Here is a 15,411-nt window from a genome sequence, read left to right as displayed (position 1 = left end):
TCCATTATTGTTCTATTTTTACGCTCCACAACCCCATTTTGCTGTGGGGTGTAAGGAGTTGTTAATTGATGCTCTATGCCTGCATCATCACAAATTTTGCTGAACTCTTTTGATGTATATTCCGTTCCATTATCCGATCGTAATATCTGCAATTTTCTGCCACTTTGGGTTTCAACCCAAGTTTTGAACTTATGAAAGATGTCAGTGACTTCGGTTTTAGATTTCATAAAATAAATCCAGCACATTCTTGTATAATCATCAATGAAAGCAATATAGTACTTACTTCCTTTTAGAGATGGTGTTTTCAGCGGTCCTCCCAAGTCCGTATGCACTAGCTGTAGCTTATCTGATGCTCTCCAAGACATTCCTTTTGGAAAAGGCAACCTAGTTTGTTTCCCGTATTGACACGTAGCACATTCAGCTAACTCCTTCTCTAATTTAGGAAGTCCTCGTACCAGATTATTTTCTTTCAAATAAAGCAAACCATTATGATGGAAATGCCCCATCCTTTTATGCCATATCATTGTATCATTTTCAACCTTGTGCACAGCAAGTTGTTCTTCATCAAATAAATTCAAGGCAAAGCTTTTACCTTTCATCTGAACCCTAAACAATTCTTTATCAAGTGAATCTTTAATCAAGCAAACTTTGTCTTCAAATAGAACCTTATATCCTTTCTCTACTAATTGACCAACACTCAATAAATTTTGATCAATTTCTGGGACATAAAGAACATCTGAAATTAGTCTCAAACCTGAACATCCTTTAATTGCTACGGTTCCTTTTCCTTCTACTGTGATTTTCACTCCATTGTCGATTCTGACTTTAGTGGTGTAGTTTGTATCAAGATCTCTGAATAAATCTTGATCATAGGTCATATGATTTGTGCAACCACTATCAATCAACCAACTCTCCGCTGAGCTTGAATTAGCAATACAAGATACTGCAAACAGGTCTTCCTCATTAACTTGTTCAATGGCGGCCTTTGCTTTCACTTGTTGTTGTGAAGACCTGCAAATTTTCTCCACATGTCCTAATTGTCCGCATTTATTGCATTTTATATCTGGCCTCCACCAACAATATTTTTGAGTATGATTTGTTTTCTTACAATGAGGACATGGTGGTAAATCTTGAGAGAGTTTGTTACCATTGTTAGTGCTGCCGCTGGTTGAGTTTCTTGTTTTGAAATTCTTTGTATACTTCTTGTTTTTGCCACCAAAATTGTTCTGCGTTTTGGCTAACAAAGCTCCTTCTACAGAGCCTTCTTGCCTCATAAGTCGTCTTAGTTCCTGTGCCTGTAAAGCATTCAACAATGCCGTCAAGGTGATATTTGTTAAATCTTGTGAGTTTTCAAGAGAACTGATTGTTGCTTCAAATTTTTCTGGAACAGTAACAAGAATTTTTTGAATGATTCTTGAATCAGGGAATTCAGTTCCAAGAAGCTTCACTTTATTTGCAATGTTGATCAACCTATCTGCATAATTTTGAATGGTCTCTGTCTCCTTCATTTTTTGTAAATCGAATTCTCGAATCAGGTTAATTGCTTGCATCCCCTTAATCTTCTCACTGCCCTCATATTCTTTTTTCAAAAAATCCCAAATCTCTTTCGCAGTCTTTAATGTCATTATTCTATTAAAAATAACAGAGGAAACAGCAGTAAACAAAACTGACCGGGACTTTGATTTTCTCAGCCTAATCTCTTTCTGAGATTTGATTTGAGCCATAGTTGGATTTTCTGGTAATTCGGGAATTTCATACACATTTTCTACAGCTTCCCATAGATCATTGGCTTCGAGATAAGCTCCCATCCTCACAGCCCACATTTGATAATTAGATCCATCAAATAGTGGAGGTGATATGTTATTAGCAAAAGAATCCATTGCTAGATTGTGTTTTGTTTTCTGAACTCACAGATCCCTTTAAATCTGATAAAGCTCTGATACCAGTTTGTTGTAATATTATTTGTGATAAAAACATAGATAAATATGAAACGTGGAGAAGCTGTATTATTCAGAACTATGTGCAGTGACTTATACTGCATACAAGACCTACTTGATAAGCAAATCTATCAAAAAAATAGCAAACGATATCTTCCCTAAAAAATAGCAAATAAACTAATCTGGAGTGAAAAACTATCCTATTGAAACACTGCAGTTTCAGTGTTCAACTAAAACACAGCAGCATTTAAGTCATAAAAAACCAACAAAAGCTGTAAACCTCTCTCTGGACTGCCCTATGTGTAACTTTGGTGCTGAAGACCTTCTTCATGCCTTTTTTAATTGTCAATTTGCTTTGGCTTGCTGGCAGTATACAGATATGATTTTTGACATGTCGTTGGTGGATTTTGCCCCTTCGTGGTTACTTGCTAAGCTCGAGTTAGGCTTTGCTGATGAAGCCTTGAATCTTGCTAGAGTTGTTTGGGGAATCTGGTTTTTTCAAAATAAAAATGTCTGGGAGAATAAGGTTGTTACTACAGGTATTGCTATAGATTGGATTGCTAAGATTATATCTGACTGGAAGGAGGCCAGAGCTAAGCGTATTCAAAGGGTGGTCACTAGGTCGTGCTCTAGTTCTACTACAATAGTCAAATGGAAAAACCGGAAAGTGGAGTTGTCAAGGTGAATGTAAATGCAGCTGTGAGATTGGGTGATGTCTCGTTCTCGTTGGGTTTAGTTATACATGACAGTGCAGGTGCTTTCGTGATGGGTAAATCGATTTGTAAAGCCATGGTGGCTACTGTCATTGAAGCTGAAGTCATTGCCATCCTCGAATGTCTCCGGTGGGTGTCAACATTGAACCACCCCATGAGGTGGTGACCATTGAATCAGACTTTCTCCTTGCTATTCAAGCTTTGCAGGACTCTCAGGAAAATTTTCTAGAAGTTGGTCATGTATTGAATGCCTGTAAACTCATTTTAGATTCGAATCCAGGTTATTCAAAACTTTTGTTAAAAGACAAGCAAATGGGACAGCTCATTTAACAATTAGATTACCCTATTTTCTAAATTATCAAAACGTTTTTTACGTCTCCTTGTTGGAGACTATTTTGTATGACATTGTTGAGTAATGGAATTTGTCTTTTATTCAAAAAAAAAAATTAGGACCTTTCTCTTTAAATAATTTTTCCCTCTTTAGCACCGTACTTTCACAGCCATCGCAGCTTCTTCCTTGCAAAAGGTTGAAGAAAGCGAGAAAAAGAGTTCTTCTTGGTTGTATGCCATCAAATCCCTATACAAGTGCTTCAGTGCTCACTATGAAAAGGCATCCTTTAGATATTTTTTAGATATGAGAGGCAGAAGATACCTCTAACAAAGGTCACAGATAACACATTGATGCAAAACGAGAGGTTACCTAAGGGTAAATTGTTGGATAAACCATGCTCAGAAGTCAAAAGCTTTAAAACACATGAAGTTTCAGCAGCCATTTACAAAACAGTACAACTATAGACAGAAGTTGAAAAATCTAAATTTTCAAGCATAGAAGACCCTGTAACTAGCTAAAATTACTACTAAGATTACTGGCATAAGGCTCATACGGACTAAAGAAACAGAACTTGATAGGTGTGGTAATAATGTATTAAATTTTAACCCAGGGCAAAGCAAAACTTTCAATGTTTTGAAAGTACGGACATTGCCATTTGCACAAGTTAAATTTCAGCGCGATAGCCCCCAGCACCAAAGTAATCTCTCCTAGAGCTGGCAATCTGCATGCTCTTCTGATGCTCCAACTTGGGACAATCGCGTATACGATGACCAAGTCCACCACAATAACCACAGCCTTTCTCTCCACTTGCATTCGCTACAGCCTCTGCTTCCTTTGCTTCTTCCATGGGGTCGCTCAGCTCCGCCAGCACAGGTGGTATCCTCTGTTTTGCTTCTTGGAGCAGATGCTTCAAATCAAGAAGCGTCGTCTCACTTTGATTTTTATTGATAAATGTTGTGGCTATTCCAGTCTTCCCACATCTGCCCGTCCGTCCAATCCTATGAACATAGTTTTCGATTTCAGCAGGCATATCATAATTTATTACATGCTGAATATCGGGAAAATCCAAACCCTTTGAGGCCACATCTGTTGCAACCAAGACATCTTTCTTGCACGCCTTAAAAGATGATATGGCATACTCTCTCTCTTCCTGATCCTTGCCACCATGAATTGACACTGCCTCAACTCCTTTCAAAAGAAGATATTCATGTATGTCATCAACATCTGCTTTGTTTTCACAAAATATTAGTACAGGAGGTGGAGTCTTCTGAAGACACTCTAGAAGGTAAACAATTTTTGCTTCTTGCTTCACATACTCAACCTCTTGAATGACATCAAGATTTGCAGCTCCTGCCCTTCCAACATTAACTGTTACAGGTTTAACCAATGCACTTCTCGCAAAATTTTGGATCTTTGTTGGCATAGTGGCAGAAAATAGAAGAGTTTGTCTCTGAGCTTTAAAGTGATCAAACACTTCCCGTATATCATCTTCAAAACCCAAATCCACTAATCTATCTGCCTCATCCAAAGTTAAATATCTGCAATTATCAAGATTCATTTTCTTCTTTGCAAGCATGTCCTTCAACCTTCCGGGGGTAGCTACAACGATGTGAACCCCTTTCTTCACAACTTCTAACTGAGAGCGCATATCAATACCACCAATGCAAAGCAGTGGCCTTATCTCTGGATAATTGTACTCTCTCATCGAAGTAAGAAATTCCTCGACAACATCATAAGTTTGCCTAGCAAGCTCTCGAGATGGACAAACTATCAGACCAAATGGTCCTTCCCCAGGAGCAATTGGCATCATAAGCTCTTCTTGTACAGCCATCATTATTATTGGCAACACGAAGACCAATGTCTTCCCAGACCCAGTAAAAGCAATCCCAATCATATCCCTTCCTGATAGAATCACTGGGAGCCCTTGAACTTGGATAGGCGTTGGCTGCACAATTCCTTTCTCTGCCAACTTCTTTAAGATGGGCTCAGGAAATCTCATGTCTTTAAAATTCTTGATTGGTGGTGGGGTATCTTCCCCGTCAACAATAATATGCCACTGCTTCCTAATGCCCTCACATGCTTTCCTAGACATCTTTCTTATAGGCAATGGAGGCTTCCATCCAGTTGGCAATGGTTCTGAGTATGTTATTCCTTTAGCAAGCTCACGTACTGACATTAATGTCTTACGATCTGACAGATGCTCCATCATCTCTTTCTCTTGTTGAACCATCTGTTCCGTGGGACTAACCTCCGGCAGGTCACGCTTAATCTGTGATGCTTGAACAAGCAGGCTAGGTTTAGCTTCAACAACTTTAGCTGGTTCTGCTTCACTTTCTGGAGCAGTAGCATTCCCTTTCCTCTGCAAAATCTTTTGCGCTTCAAGTTCCCTCCTCTTTTTAACAGGGACATACTCAACATAATCATCATCAGCATCAATTTCCTGCAAGTTCTAAAATAATTCCAATTAAGATACATGCATGATGTATATACAGAATAACAGAGCTAGGGTAATGTAACATCATATTTGCAGTAAAGTAATGGTTTAATATGATCATAATCCATCATTCAAATCATATCAATGATCATAATTGATAGTAAATATTTGCATCAACTTGTGAATCGGAAAAATGGAATCATATGTACTTAAATAGTTGTATCTATCAGTACGGTTTATACGTTTGCTAACCCGCGCTCACGAAAAAGTAACGATCGACAATTTTACCCTATCAATAAACGTCTAACTGATAACAAAATAACATTTCAGATACCTACAGCAACAAAGAGTGTAACCTAACAACTTAATAAGTAACCTTAAAAGTCTAATTCACGACACACTACATGTTCTCAAGATCAATAAACCTCTAGCGATGTGGTAATACAAAATAAGAAAGCCATTATGTACAGATCAATAGGTCAAATAATATAATTTCTTCCGAACTGCACAATGTAGAATATAGGCTATAATAAGGTGTTAATCTGAAGTTACACAGTTAATTTCATACATACGTATTGTAATTGACATAAACCTCTTGCCCGCGAAGGAAGTAGAATTAATCGGCAGCCAACAAACACAAATTAAAATATCCATCAGTTCACATGACACCTAAGCATATCAATAATACTAAAATTCTCATAAATACAAAATTAGTCTTATTCGAATACACTTTCAAACCCTAAAACCCAAATTGGTGTAATCACTCATAATAAAAAGGGGGTCGCAGTTGTAATATTGTAGAAACAAGATATAAATAACCCGATTAAACTTAATTGAAAAATAAGGACGACAGGCAAATAGATAGATTGAATACATGGAGGGGCTTGTAAGCATAAATATAAGCGAATTGAAAAAATGGATACAATACATATATATACACACGCATAGAGGAGGACTGAAATTACCATTGTGTAAAGCAGATGAAAGATGATAGGAGAGCTCCGATTTGTTGAATTCTGTGTGTGTTTGTGTTTCTTCTTCGAGTACCCTGGAGCGCTTCAAAAACTGAATTTTGTGGGCCGCCTAATCAATTGGGGCCCTTTTTTTCTTTTTTTGACGAAAATTGTGAATAAACTCTTTCTAATGCAAAGCCCAGGTTCAAGTTCTGTGCACGCCATGTTTGATCCATTTTAATTTTAATTATATTAAATTAAATGTTATATTATCTTTTTCTTCCAAACATATTAAATGTTATATTTAATTAGTAATATGATAATATTCTATTCTTATTTTTAATAAAATGATTACAATAATTAAAATTATAAAAATTTAATATGAATGAAATTAAAAATAGAACATTATTTAGTAATTAACATGCATTACATATTTTTATAAGAAAAATATTACAAGAACAATTTAATTTAAAACATTAAATTTCAAACAAATTAGCCACTGTTATAAAATCTTGTAGTTGACGATATTTTTACCTGTCACGAATTTGGATATTTCTCCCGATATACGTTTCATAAAAAACTAAAGATTTTTCGTTTAAATTTAGAGATGGTAAGCCATTTGTTGCATCATCGTAAGATGGTAAAGGACCAAAAAGAGTGTCATATCTATCTCTTTTATCTTCAACAATCATATTATGTAATATAATACATTCTCTCGTTATTTTAGCGAGATTTGCTCTATCCCAGAATCTTGCTGGACCGCGTACAATTGCAAATCGAGATTGCAACACGCCGAATGCTCTTTCCGCATCTTTTCCTTGGATTTATTGATATGTGGAGAACAATTTTCTCTTCTTACCATGCGAACGTGGAATTGTTTTTATGAACGCAGCCCATTCCGGATAGATTTATTAATAGTACCCCATGTTATAGTTGTTACCGTGCAAATTGTAACTTACCTCAGAAGCACGACCTTCTAGTATATCATCAAATACTAGTAATCGTTCTAAAACGTTTATGTATTTATTAGAACCATCAACTCCGAAAAAACCATGTCATATCCATTGATCCGATGAGGCAACAGCTTCAAACAATATTGTTGGAACTCCTTTATGACCACTCATGAACATCCATTTTCATGGTTTTGGACATTTTTTCTTTTTTGATTATCAGTGCATACAATCAATACTACCCATCATACCGGGAAAATCACGCGCCTGTCTCATTTTTAAGAAACGTTGTCATCGCTTGAGTTTGATTTTCATAAATATTCATTCTCAAAAAAATTAAAATAACATTAGTAACAAATTTTTCAAACATTCAGTTGCAGTGGACGTACCAATATGCACATAATCATCAACGCATCTGCTTCAATTCCATATGCTAGCATACTTATGACCGTCGTGCATTTTTGTAAAGGTGATAGGCCCTTACTTCCCAATGTGTCAACCCTTTGATGAAAATATGGATCAAATTTGAAAGAGCATCCACAATTCGAAGGAACATGTGCCTACCTATTCGAAATCTCTCCAGAGGGTATACTGGATTTTGAGCAAAATAATCTTTCTCTAATCGTTTATGACCTGTTTCACGATCTCTGCATACCACCTGTCGATTCTTGGTTAATGAGCCTTCTCCATAAATTTGGTTGAATAGTTCAAGCCAACGATCCTCCAACGAATAATAAAAAAAAACTCTTCAACAAATTCTTTAGACACATTGGAGTTCTCATTCATAGTATATATTTTGATTTATATTTTGAATGAAGAAAATTAGTTAGAAATTATCATACAGTAAAAAAACATGTTATATATAAGATAAGAAGAATACAAGGTAATGAATACTTTTAAGAACTATAAGACACATACTAACTTCCCACTGCTAGTTTCAAAAAAAATAACAAACACTAGCTTCCAAAGTTCCAAATCAAAACAAACAAACACTAGAACCCAAAAGAAAAAAATGAAGACAAAATTCCAATGGCTATTTCCAAACACTAGTTTCGTCTTAACTTGACTTCCTCAATCATTTTGGCATGAATCTTTCGTTGAGCCTCATTTATTATACTAGTATCAAGCATAAGAAGCTACATATATATCTTCTTCTTCTTCATCTCTACCTCCTTTTGCTTTAGATCATTAAAATGCGCCATTAAATCTAACCTCCTATATGTATCCACTTTTATTATTTCATACTCTTCAGCAACACCTAATTTTATATTTCCTTTTCCCTTCCTCTTAGCTATTTTTGTACCTTTAGGACGAACCGGAGTTTCAACAACATTCTCATCTGTTGGTGTTTCATTAATCGATGATGAATAATTTCCAGAATCACTTAATTTAGTTCTCTTTGCACTTCCACTATTTGTTGAAGAAGTTCTTCACTTGAGGTGTCTTTTTAACTCATTACAATGCATCAAAGATCAGACTTCTTCTTGTATTTAGCTTTATAGAAGTCATCAGTTGCCAAAATTATGTTGTCAAAATTTGTACCACTCCCCATTTTTTGGACAGCTTGATCATAACATGCTATAAATCGCTGAGCCCCTTCATTTATTCATTACCATATTTTTTTAATAGCTACAACCCCTCTTTTGATAAGCCCGAGATTAATTTGTCCACAATAGTTACGTATTCGATCCCAAAATGATTCTCTTTTTTTGTCTGCCATGATCACGGGATCAGTTGACACACACACACACCCACGCACACATAATATATATATATATATATATGTGTGTGTGTGTGTATGCATATATAAAATAAAAAAAATCTTTAAATTCAAAAATTATCAAAAAAATTGATCCAAAATGCCCCCAAGTCAGCTCGATCCAATAATAGCCATCTAGTCAGCGCTAAATTAAATAAATCGTAAGAGATACATTATTATTCAAATAATTCAATTACAAATATTAATATTAAAATAACTTGAATTTTTTTATTTTGGCCAATCCGCGGGCCCATATATACACCTTAGATGAAATTCAACAAGGCCTGACTCGCTTTTAAGAAAATCTCATATGTCCAAATTCCATTTTTTAAAATGTTATATTATAAATCTTGGCCTGATCCGCTTTTATGCCTCTCTACTAAAATAGATTTTAAAATTTTCGATTAATAATTGTTAATCACAAAAAATCTAACAACTAAAATTACGAAAAGGGGGTTGAATGTAATTCTTGGTTCCTTTTTGATTTTAAGAACTTCTCACAAATATAAATATATCAGTGTTGAATATGCAAAAGTGCGGAATGAAAATAACAAAGTATTCAAACACAAAGTAATTAAGCACAAGGATTAAAAAATTTCTGGTGGATTAAACTTACCCACCAGGATCTATATTAATGAGAACTCTGTGTTGCAAAAATGCACACAGCTGCTTACATGTATGAAATACTGAGAATATAGAAATTCTTAACATATACAGCTTTTTCTATTTCTCAATTATTGCTTACTGTTTTTTTTCAACTTGCTACTCTTGGTTTATATATCACCAAGTAACATGATAAAAAGACAAACTAATAAGACAAAAGTGTCTTGGTCTAATTTCATGCTGATCCATTTATCCATCTTGAATCTTTGAATATCTTCGAGTTAGCATAGAAATGGAAATGCTTCTTTGTTCTCTAAAACCTGTTAATAGGCTGCCACATTTCATTTGCATCCAATCAACCCATGTGATTATTAAGTCACTATTAACTTCTTTTTGAATTTGATCATCCGTTGGAACTCTGTTGGATCATCCATTAAGACTTTGTTGGATCATCTGTTGAGAGTCTGGTTGATCATCCGTTGAGACTCTAGTTGATCATCCATTGAAACCTTGTGGAACATCCGTTGAGAGTATCTTCATAGCAGTTAACTTTATTTCACTTATGCAAGATTAAAAGCATATAATATTTACAATTAGCCAACCAATTTTGCATAGCAATCTAGTAGTCAACATGACTTAGAATATCCTACAACTTCTAATTCTCTAAGGCATTACAATATGCAGAAATGTGCTACCAAAACTTATTTATATATAAACTACTCTTTCAACGGATGACAAAGAACATTATCCGTTGAAAGCTACAATTACACTTAATCAAATGTACTAAGGTGTTTTTGTAGCATATCATCAAGTCTACAACATATTCCTAACAATCTCCCCCAATTTATGTCTACTAAAATTGTAGGCATAAATTTAGAGGGACTTGATGATAACAAAACACCCTATACAAAAAGATCATTTAATGGTAGATAAAATGATAAGTGTTGCAAGTTTATTGAAAGTTGACAAAAGAAAGTTCACACAAGTCTTACAAGCTTTGTTCAAGGTGTTCCTCTAGTCTGAGCAGAGTAATCTTTGGTCCTGGATTGTCTAGTCTTTTTTACCAGCCTTTCATTATTTTCTTCAACCTGGTGTTGAAGTTGTCTGTAGAACTCTGATTCATCTTTATTTGATTGATCCAGCATCTCCTGCATTTCCTGTAACACCCCCAAATCCGGGGTCGGGGATCCGGGTTGTCACGAGTTCCATTTCCCTTAATAACAACCAATCTTAATAATTAATCAACTACTCTGTACTGTGACCCCACAATAAACACACACACCACAAGTTATAGTCTCAGAGATGATCATCCAAAAATAATCACAAGTCGTTTTATTCCACAATTACATGCTAATACACCTTAAACAGGTTTCTGAATAAATTTACATTTCTCTGCCATTATTACAACTCATAATATACATAAGTCTGGTACATCATTAGTTGAAAACTTAGCCTATTGGTAATTTCTACCTCAGCTACAACGGCCTCAACGCTTCCAGAAAGTTGCGGAACGTTTCCTATCCTCTTGCGAATTGGGAGCTTGGTCCTGTTCATCTTATCTATCTGATGTTGTGTGATGAAAGAAGAAAGCAAGGGTGAGCAGCAAGCCCACCAAAATAATATATATAGTGATTTACAATATATGAGCATTCTCATAGTACTCATGAAAGTCTTGGTCAAGAAGAAATAAACCAAATTGATATCTTAACGCGACCAAGTCGCAAAATATTCAGTATATATGTATATATACTTTTCAAAATCTTGGAAGTCCTCTTCCATGCATAATATACACAGAGTTCCAGTTTATAACTGTATAAAAATATCGTTGCAAGGTGATCTCATATATCTAACCTTGTCTCAACGTTTTTCTGAAAATCTTTGTCATGCATAAGATAATCATTTACTAGATATAAGTTTAAAAGATGAAGTTACAAGATACTCCAATATACTTATATCCGAATACTACTTGAACTACCACCGTTCAAGTTATAATCAGTTTCAAAGTTCATCACCCAGATGAGACTATAAGACTTGAATAGATTCAATCTTTGAAATATCATTATAAATAATGAAGTTACGAGATACTTCATTAAGTCCTGATATATATATATATCCATATATATATATATATCTCATACATTTCCAGAAAATCTCTGTCATGTAAAGTATGAACAGAGTTGTAATATCCAATGAATTTGGAAAGAAAAGAATTTTGGCATAAACCTGATATCTTGCTGATCAGGCAAAGATACCCATTAAGTAACCTTTTCTACTAGTAGATGGATGAATCCCCCACCGGTCATCACCCGGGCCACATAAGGACCTTGTGCTGGACCGCCACCTGGCCTCTTACGCGTTGATGGACTGCCACCCAGCCACTTACACTTTGATAGACCGTACCTCGGCCTGTCGCTTATGCCGACTCAATTAGATGGACTTACTTTCCGAACGTTGGGCAAGTAATCAAATTGTTTTCTCAAAACAGCAACCACGTTGCGAATGTAAAATACACCACAGAGCTAGATCCCCCAAGTTTTGAGTGAGTATTTAAATCCCCTTTGAAAGGAAGATCTTAAATATAAAAATGAGTTTTGGGGTCCACTCTAACTTTAAAAATCATTTTGAAGACTCGAAAACATTTTTAAGAATATTTGGAGTACTGCTGATTTATTAAAATAAATCAGTCCCAATATATTTAGAAGATATCTGAATATTATTATTTAAATAATATTTCCATAAAGAATAAACTTTATAAAAATAATTGAAGTAGAAGTTTTAAAACTCATACTTGAAATGGATATTAAATAACCAAAGATATACTTATACGAAAGTATAATCTTTATTTGAATAATCGAAAATAAGTTTGATTATCGAAACATTATTCTTTAATAAAATAAAGAATATTAATAAATAATAAGCGGAGTCATAATACCTCGTATGAATATTATAAATAACATTCATTAAATAAAATAAAGGAGTCATACATCCTCAAATGAATATCCAAGTAATATTCAATAAATAATATAAAGGAGTCATAAGTCCTCAAATGAATATTCAAGATAATATTCATTAATAAAATAAAGTTATCGAATAAACCTTATTCGATTAATAGTTTTGAAAACTATAACCATATATATATATAAATATATATATATATATATATATATATAAAATCTACTCGGGATCCTCGACTCCCGGTTTTAGAAAATATTTTCACCTTTGGGTCCCTATATTAAGGGTATATGCAAATTACCGCTATCCTCTAGCATAGGTATTATCAACTGAACCAACAGATATATATGGCAAGAATACGAAACAGGCATGCATATGTACCATATCACATGCTACAATATATCGCAAGAATTTGCTAATAACAAATATGCATTTATCGCAAGATCATGCATATACACATATACATCACAACAACAGTTATAACGGGTAGAAAACTTGCCTGAGTGCTCCCGGATAGACTTAAGCTTAGAGTGGTTCCGATAACCTATGAACAACAACATAAGTCGGAATTAAACCCCGGTCGCTTAAGAAACTAGACTTTAACCATTTAGAGTCATAACGTTCGCTTTCGTGCTTAACGATTTACTTAAGTCGCTCGAGTACCCTCGGCTCCACCATTTTTAATAAATTACCCATTACGAGTTTTAAAGCGATTCTTTCGTGAGTGCCTTACCAACTGCCTAATCCACTTAACATAATTGTTTCATACTCCAATTAGTCCTTTAAGGTCTTTAACCAAGGTTTCAAAGTAAGGCGAGGGGTAATGGTTCGGTCGCGAAACGCCGTTACTTAAAACGGTCGTTTCTCCTAAACCGTACATCGGAATCAAACGAACTACATATCAAAACGAAGCTCGTAACATGAACTTTCTAAACATGGCAATGGTCAAAATCTAGCAGTGAGTTCAAGGGTTCTGATCTTAAGAACAAAAACAGTCTACGGTAAATCGGGCATTACGACGGCTATATTTACGCGATTACCCAATTTTAAACCACTCCAAATCATCTCACAATCAACCCACAATCACAACCCAATCAAAACTCCATCCATACTTTATCATAACAGCCCCAACAACTCAATATTAACAATTTATACTATTCTTTATCATGAATTTAAACTACACTTAAGTTCATTAATCAACAACCAAGATTTACAACTCCAAAAACATCCCAAAACCAACTAATCTCTACATACACAACCATCAAGCCTCTCATGAACTAGAATACTCATATTATGCTCTTAAAATTCAATAACAAAGCTTGGTTAAGAGATTATACCTTCCTTGAAGCTTCTTAACATAACACAAGAGCTTTGAATGCCTAAAGAACCTTGATCCTTGCTTGTATAACCTTAAACTTTCATAAAAATTCAAGAAAACTAAAGTTATTTCTTGAAGGTTACTATTCACCATCTTCTTTCTTGATTTATTGGAAGAGATTGTGAAGGAATTAGGAGCTTAAACTTATAGGATATCCATATCTATGTACAAGGAACCTTAGATAATTACCTTGTGATTTAACAATGCTTGGAGCTTGATTTTTGGAAATTTCTTCTTTGAAAAAGAAGAAAAGCCGAGAGCAAGCTTGGAAGAAAGAAAGATTTTTGTGTTTTTGCTTTGATTTGATTCTTTGGTTGGTTGTTTTTGATTTGTTTTTGGGTAATTACCTTTCTAATCTTGACTTTGTGTGGTTATAAACCAACCACATCTCCTTCCTTCCTATGTCATGCTTATGTCATCATGTGATGTCATCCTCCCCTCTTTGTCCTCTTCCCATTGGTTGGATAACATCATCCCCTCTAATCTCTTTGATTAACTTCCTAATTGTTTGCCTAATGACCGCTGATCTGTTATACGGTTCGCTTAACTTCCGTTTTCGTTTATCGTTTGAGGGATCATACCCGGGATCTTATTACTTAGGTTCCCTTAACCTTTCTCAATATATTATATTCCTTTTATGATCCTCTCTTATAATCCTTTAATTTAAATCCTTCTTATCTTGTTACCTTATACTCAATTCTTTTCGTATCTAGTGGACTTCCGGGAAAAATCAAAGTGTTCGGAATTGGATTCTGACGATCTTTACATACACTTATATACCATATAAAGTACTAATAAAATCTCAGAATATCCATACCAGAACCCCTACATAGTGTGGCATGAAAAGTTTTCTCATTCAGCATAATCTGCAAAATCACTATTCATAAGGGTTTCAAAAATTTCCAAAAATTGGGGTTATTACATTTCCTTGAGAGTTTCATTACTTGATATCTTTAGTTGATCATGTAACCCGAAGAATCTTCTTATGTTCTTTTTATCCTTGAACTCCATTAGCCAATATGGCCTCAAATGCACTTTGTCCCCAGTGTAAGGAATAGTTCAGACTCTTGGGAGTGCATTTAGGTCTCTCCAGCTTTGTCTTTTTCTTTCAATCTGGTTGAGTATTTGCTCCTTGGCAGCAATGTTAAAACTAAAATTTTTCTTGATTGAGGAGAAAATCTTCACTAAAACAGAGAAGCCTTCATTGAGATTTCTATGAAGAGGTCAAGTGATTTCCCTGCCACCCTTGTACTTGAACACCAGACTTTCTGGAAGTATTTTATAAGCATCAATAGCCCTAACTTCATCTAGCTCATCCAAGTAAAGATTGATGTCAAAGAACTCCTTAATGTCACAGATGAATAGTTGATCTCCTTTGTTGACATTATGTTTGGGTTTGGG

The 15,411-nt window shown here is 34.9% G+C and overlaps 1 protein-coding gene across 2 annotated transcripts; it reads right to left on the bottom strand.

Annotated features, from left to right (window-relative positions):
* Positions 1-3,344: 3,344 nt before the first annotated feature.
* LOC141677397 (DEAD-box ATP-dependent RNA helicase 35) lies at positions 3,345-6,536 on the bottom strand. 2 transcript variants are annotated; one of them, XM_074483314.1, is made up of 2 exons: positions 6,381-6,536; positions 3,345-5,430 (listed from the first exon to the last, which is right to left on the bottom strand). In XM_074483314.1, the coding sequence occupies exons 1-2, from the start codon at positions 6,381-6,383 to the stop codon at positions 3,646-3,648; spliced, it is 1,788 nt and encodes a 595-aa protein (XP_074339415.1). In that variant the 5' UTR covers positions 6,384-6,536; the 3' UTR covers positions 3,345-3,645. The 2 variants fall into 2 exon arrangements, with proteins under 2 accessions (XP_074339415.1, XP_074339416.1); XM_074483315.1 differs by having other exon boundaries at positions 3,345-5,421.
* Positions 6,537-15,411: the final 8,875 nt, after the last annotated feature.

This window comes from Apium graveolens, chromosome 8 (genome assembly GCF_009905375.1).
Source record: "Apium graveolens cultivar Ventura chromosome 8, ASM990537v1, whole genome shotgun sequence".
NCBI lineage: Eukaryota > Viridiplantae > Streptophyta > Magnoliopsida > Apiales > Apiaceae > Apium > Apium graveolens.
The sequence above is the reverse complement of the archived record's forward strand: the minus strand, read 5'-3'. Positions and strand labels throughout refer to the sequence as shown.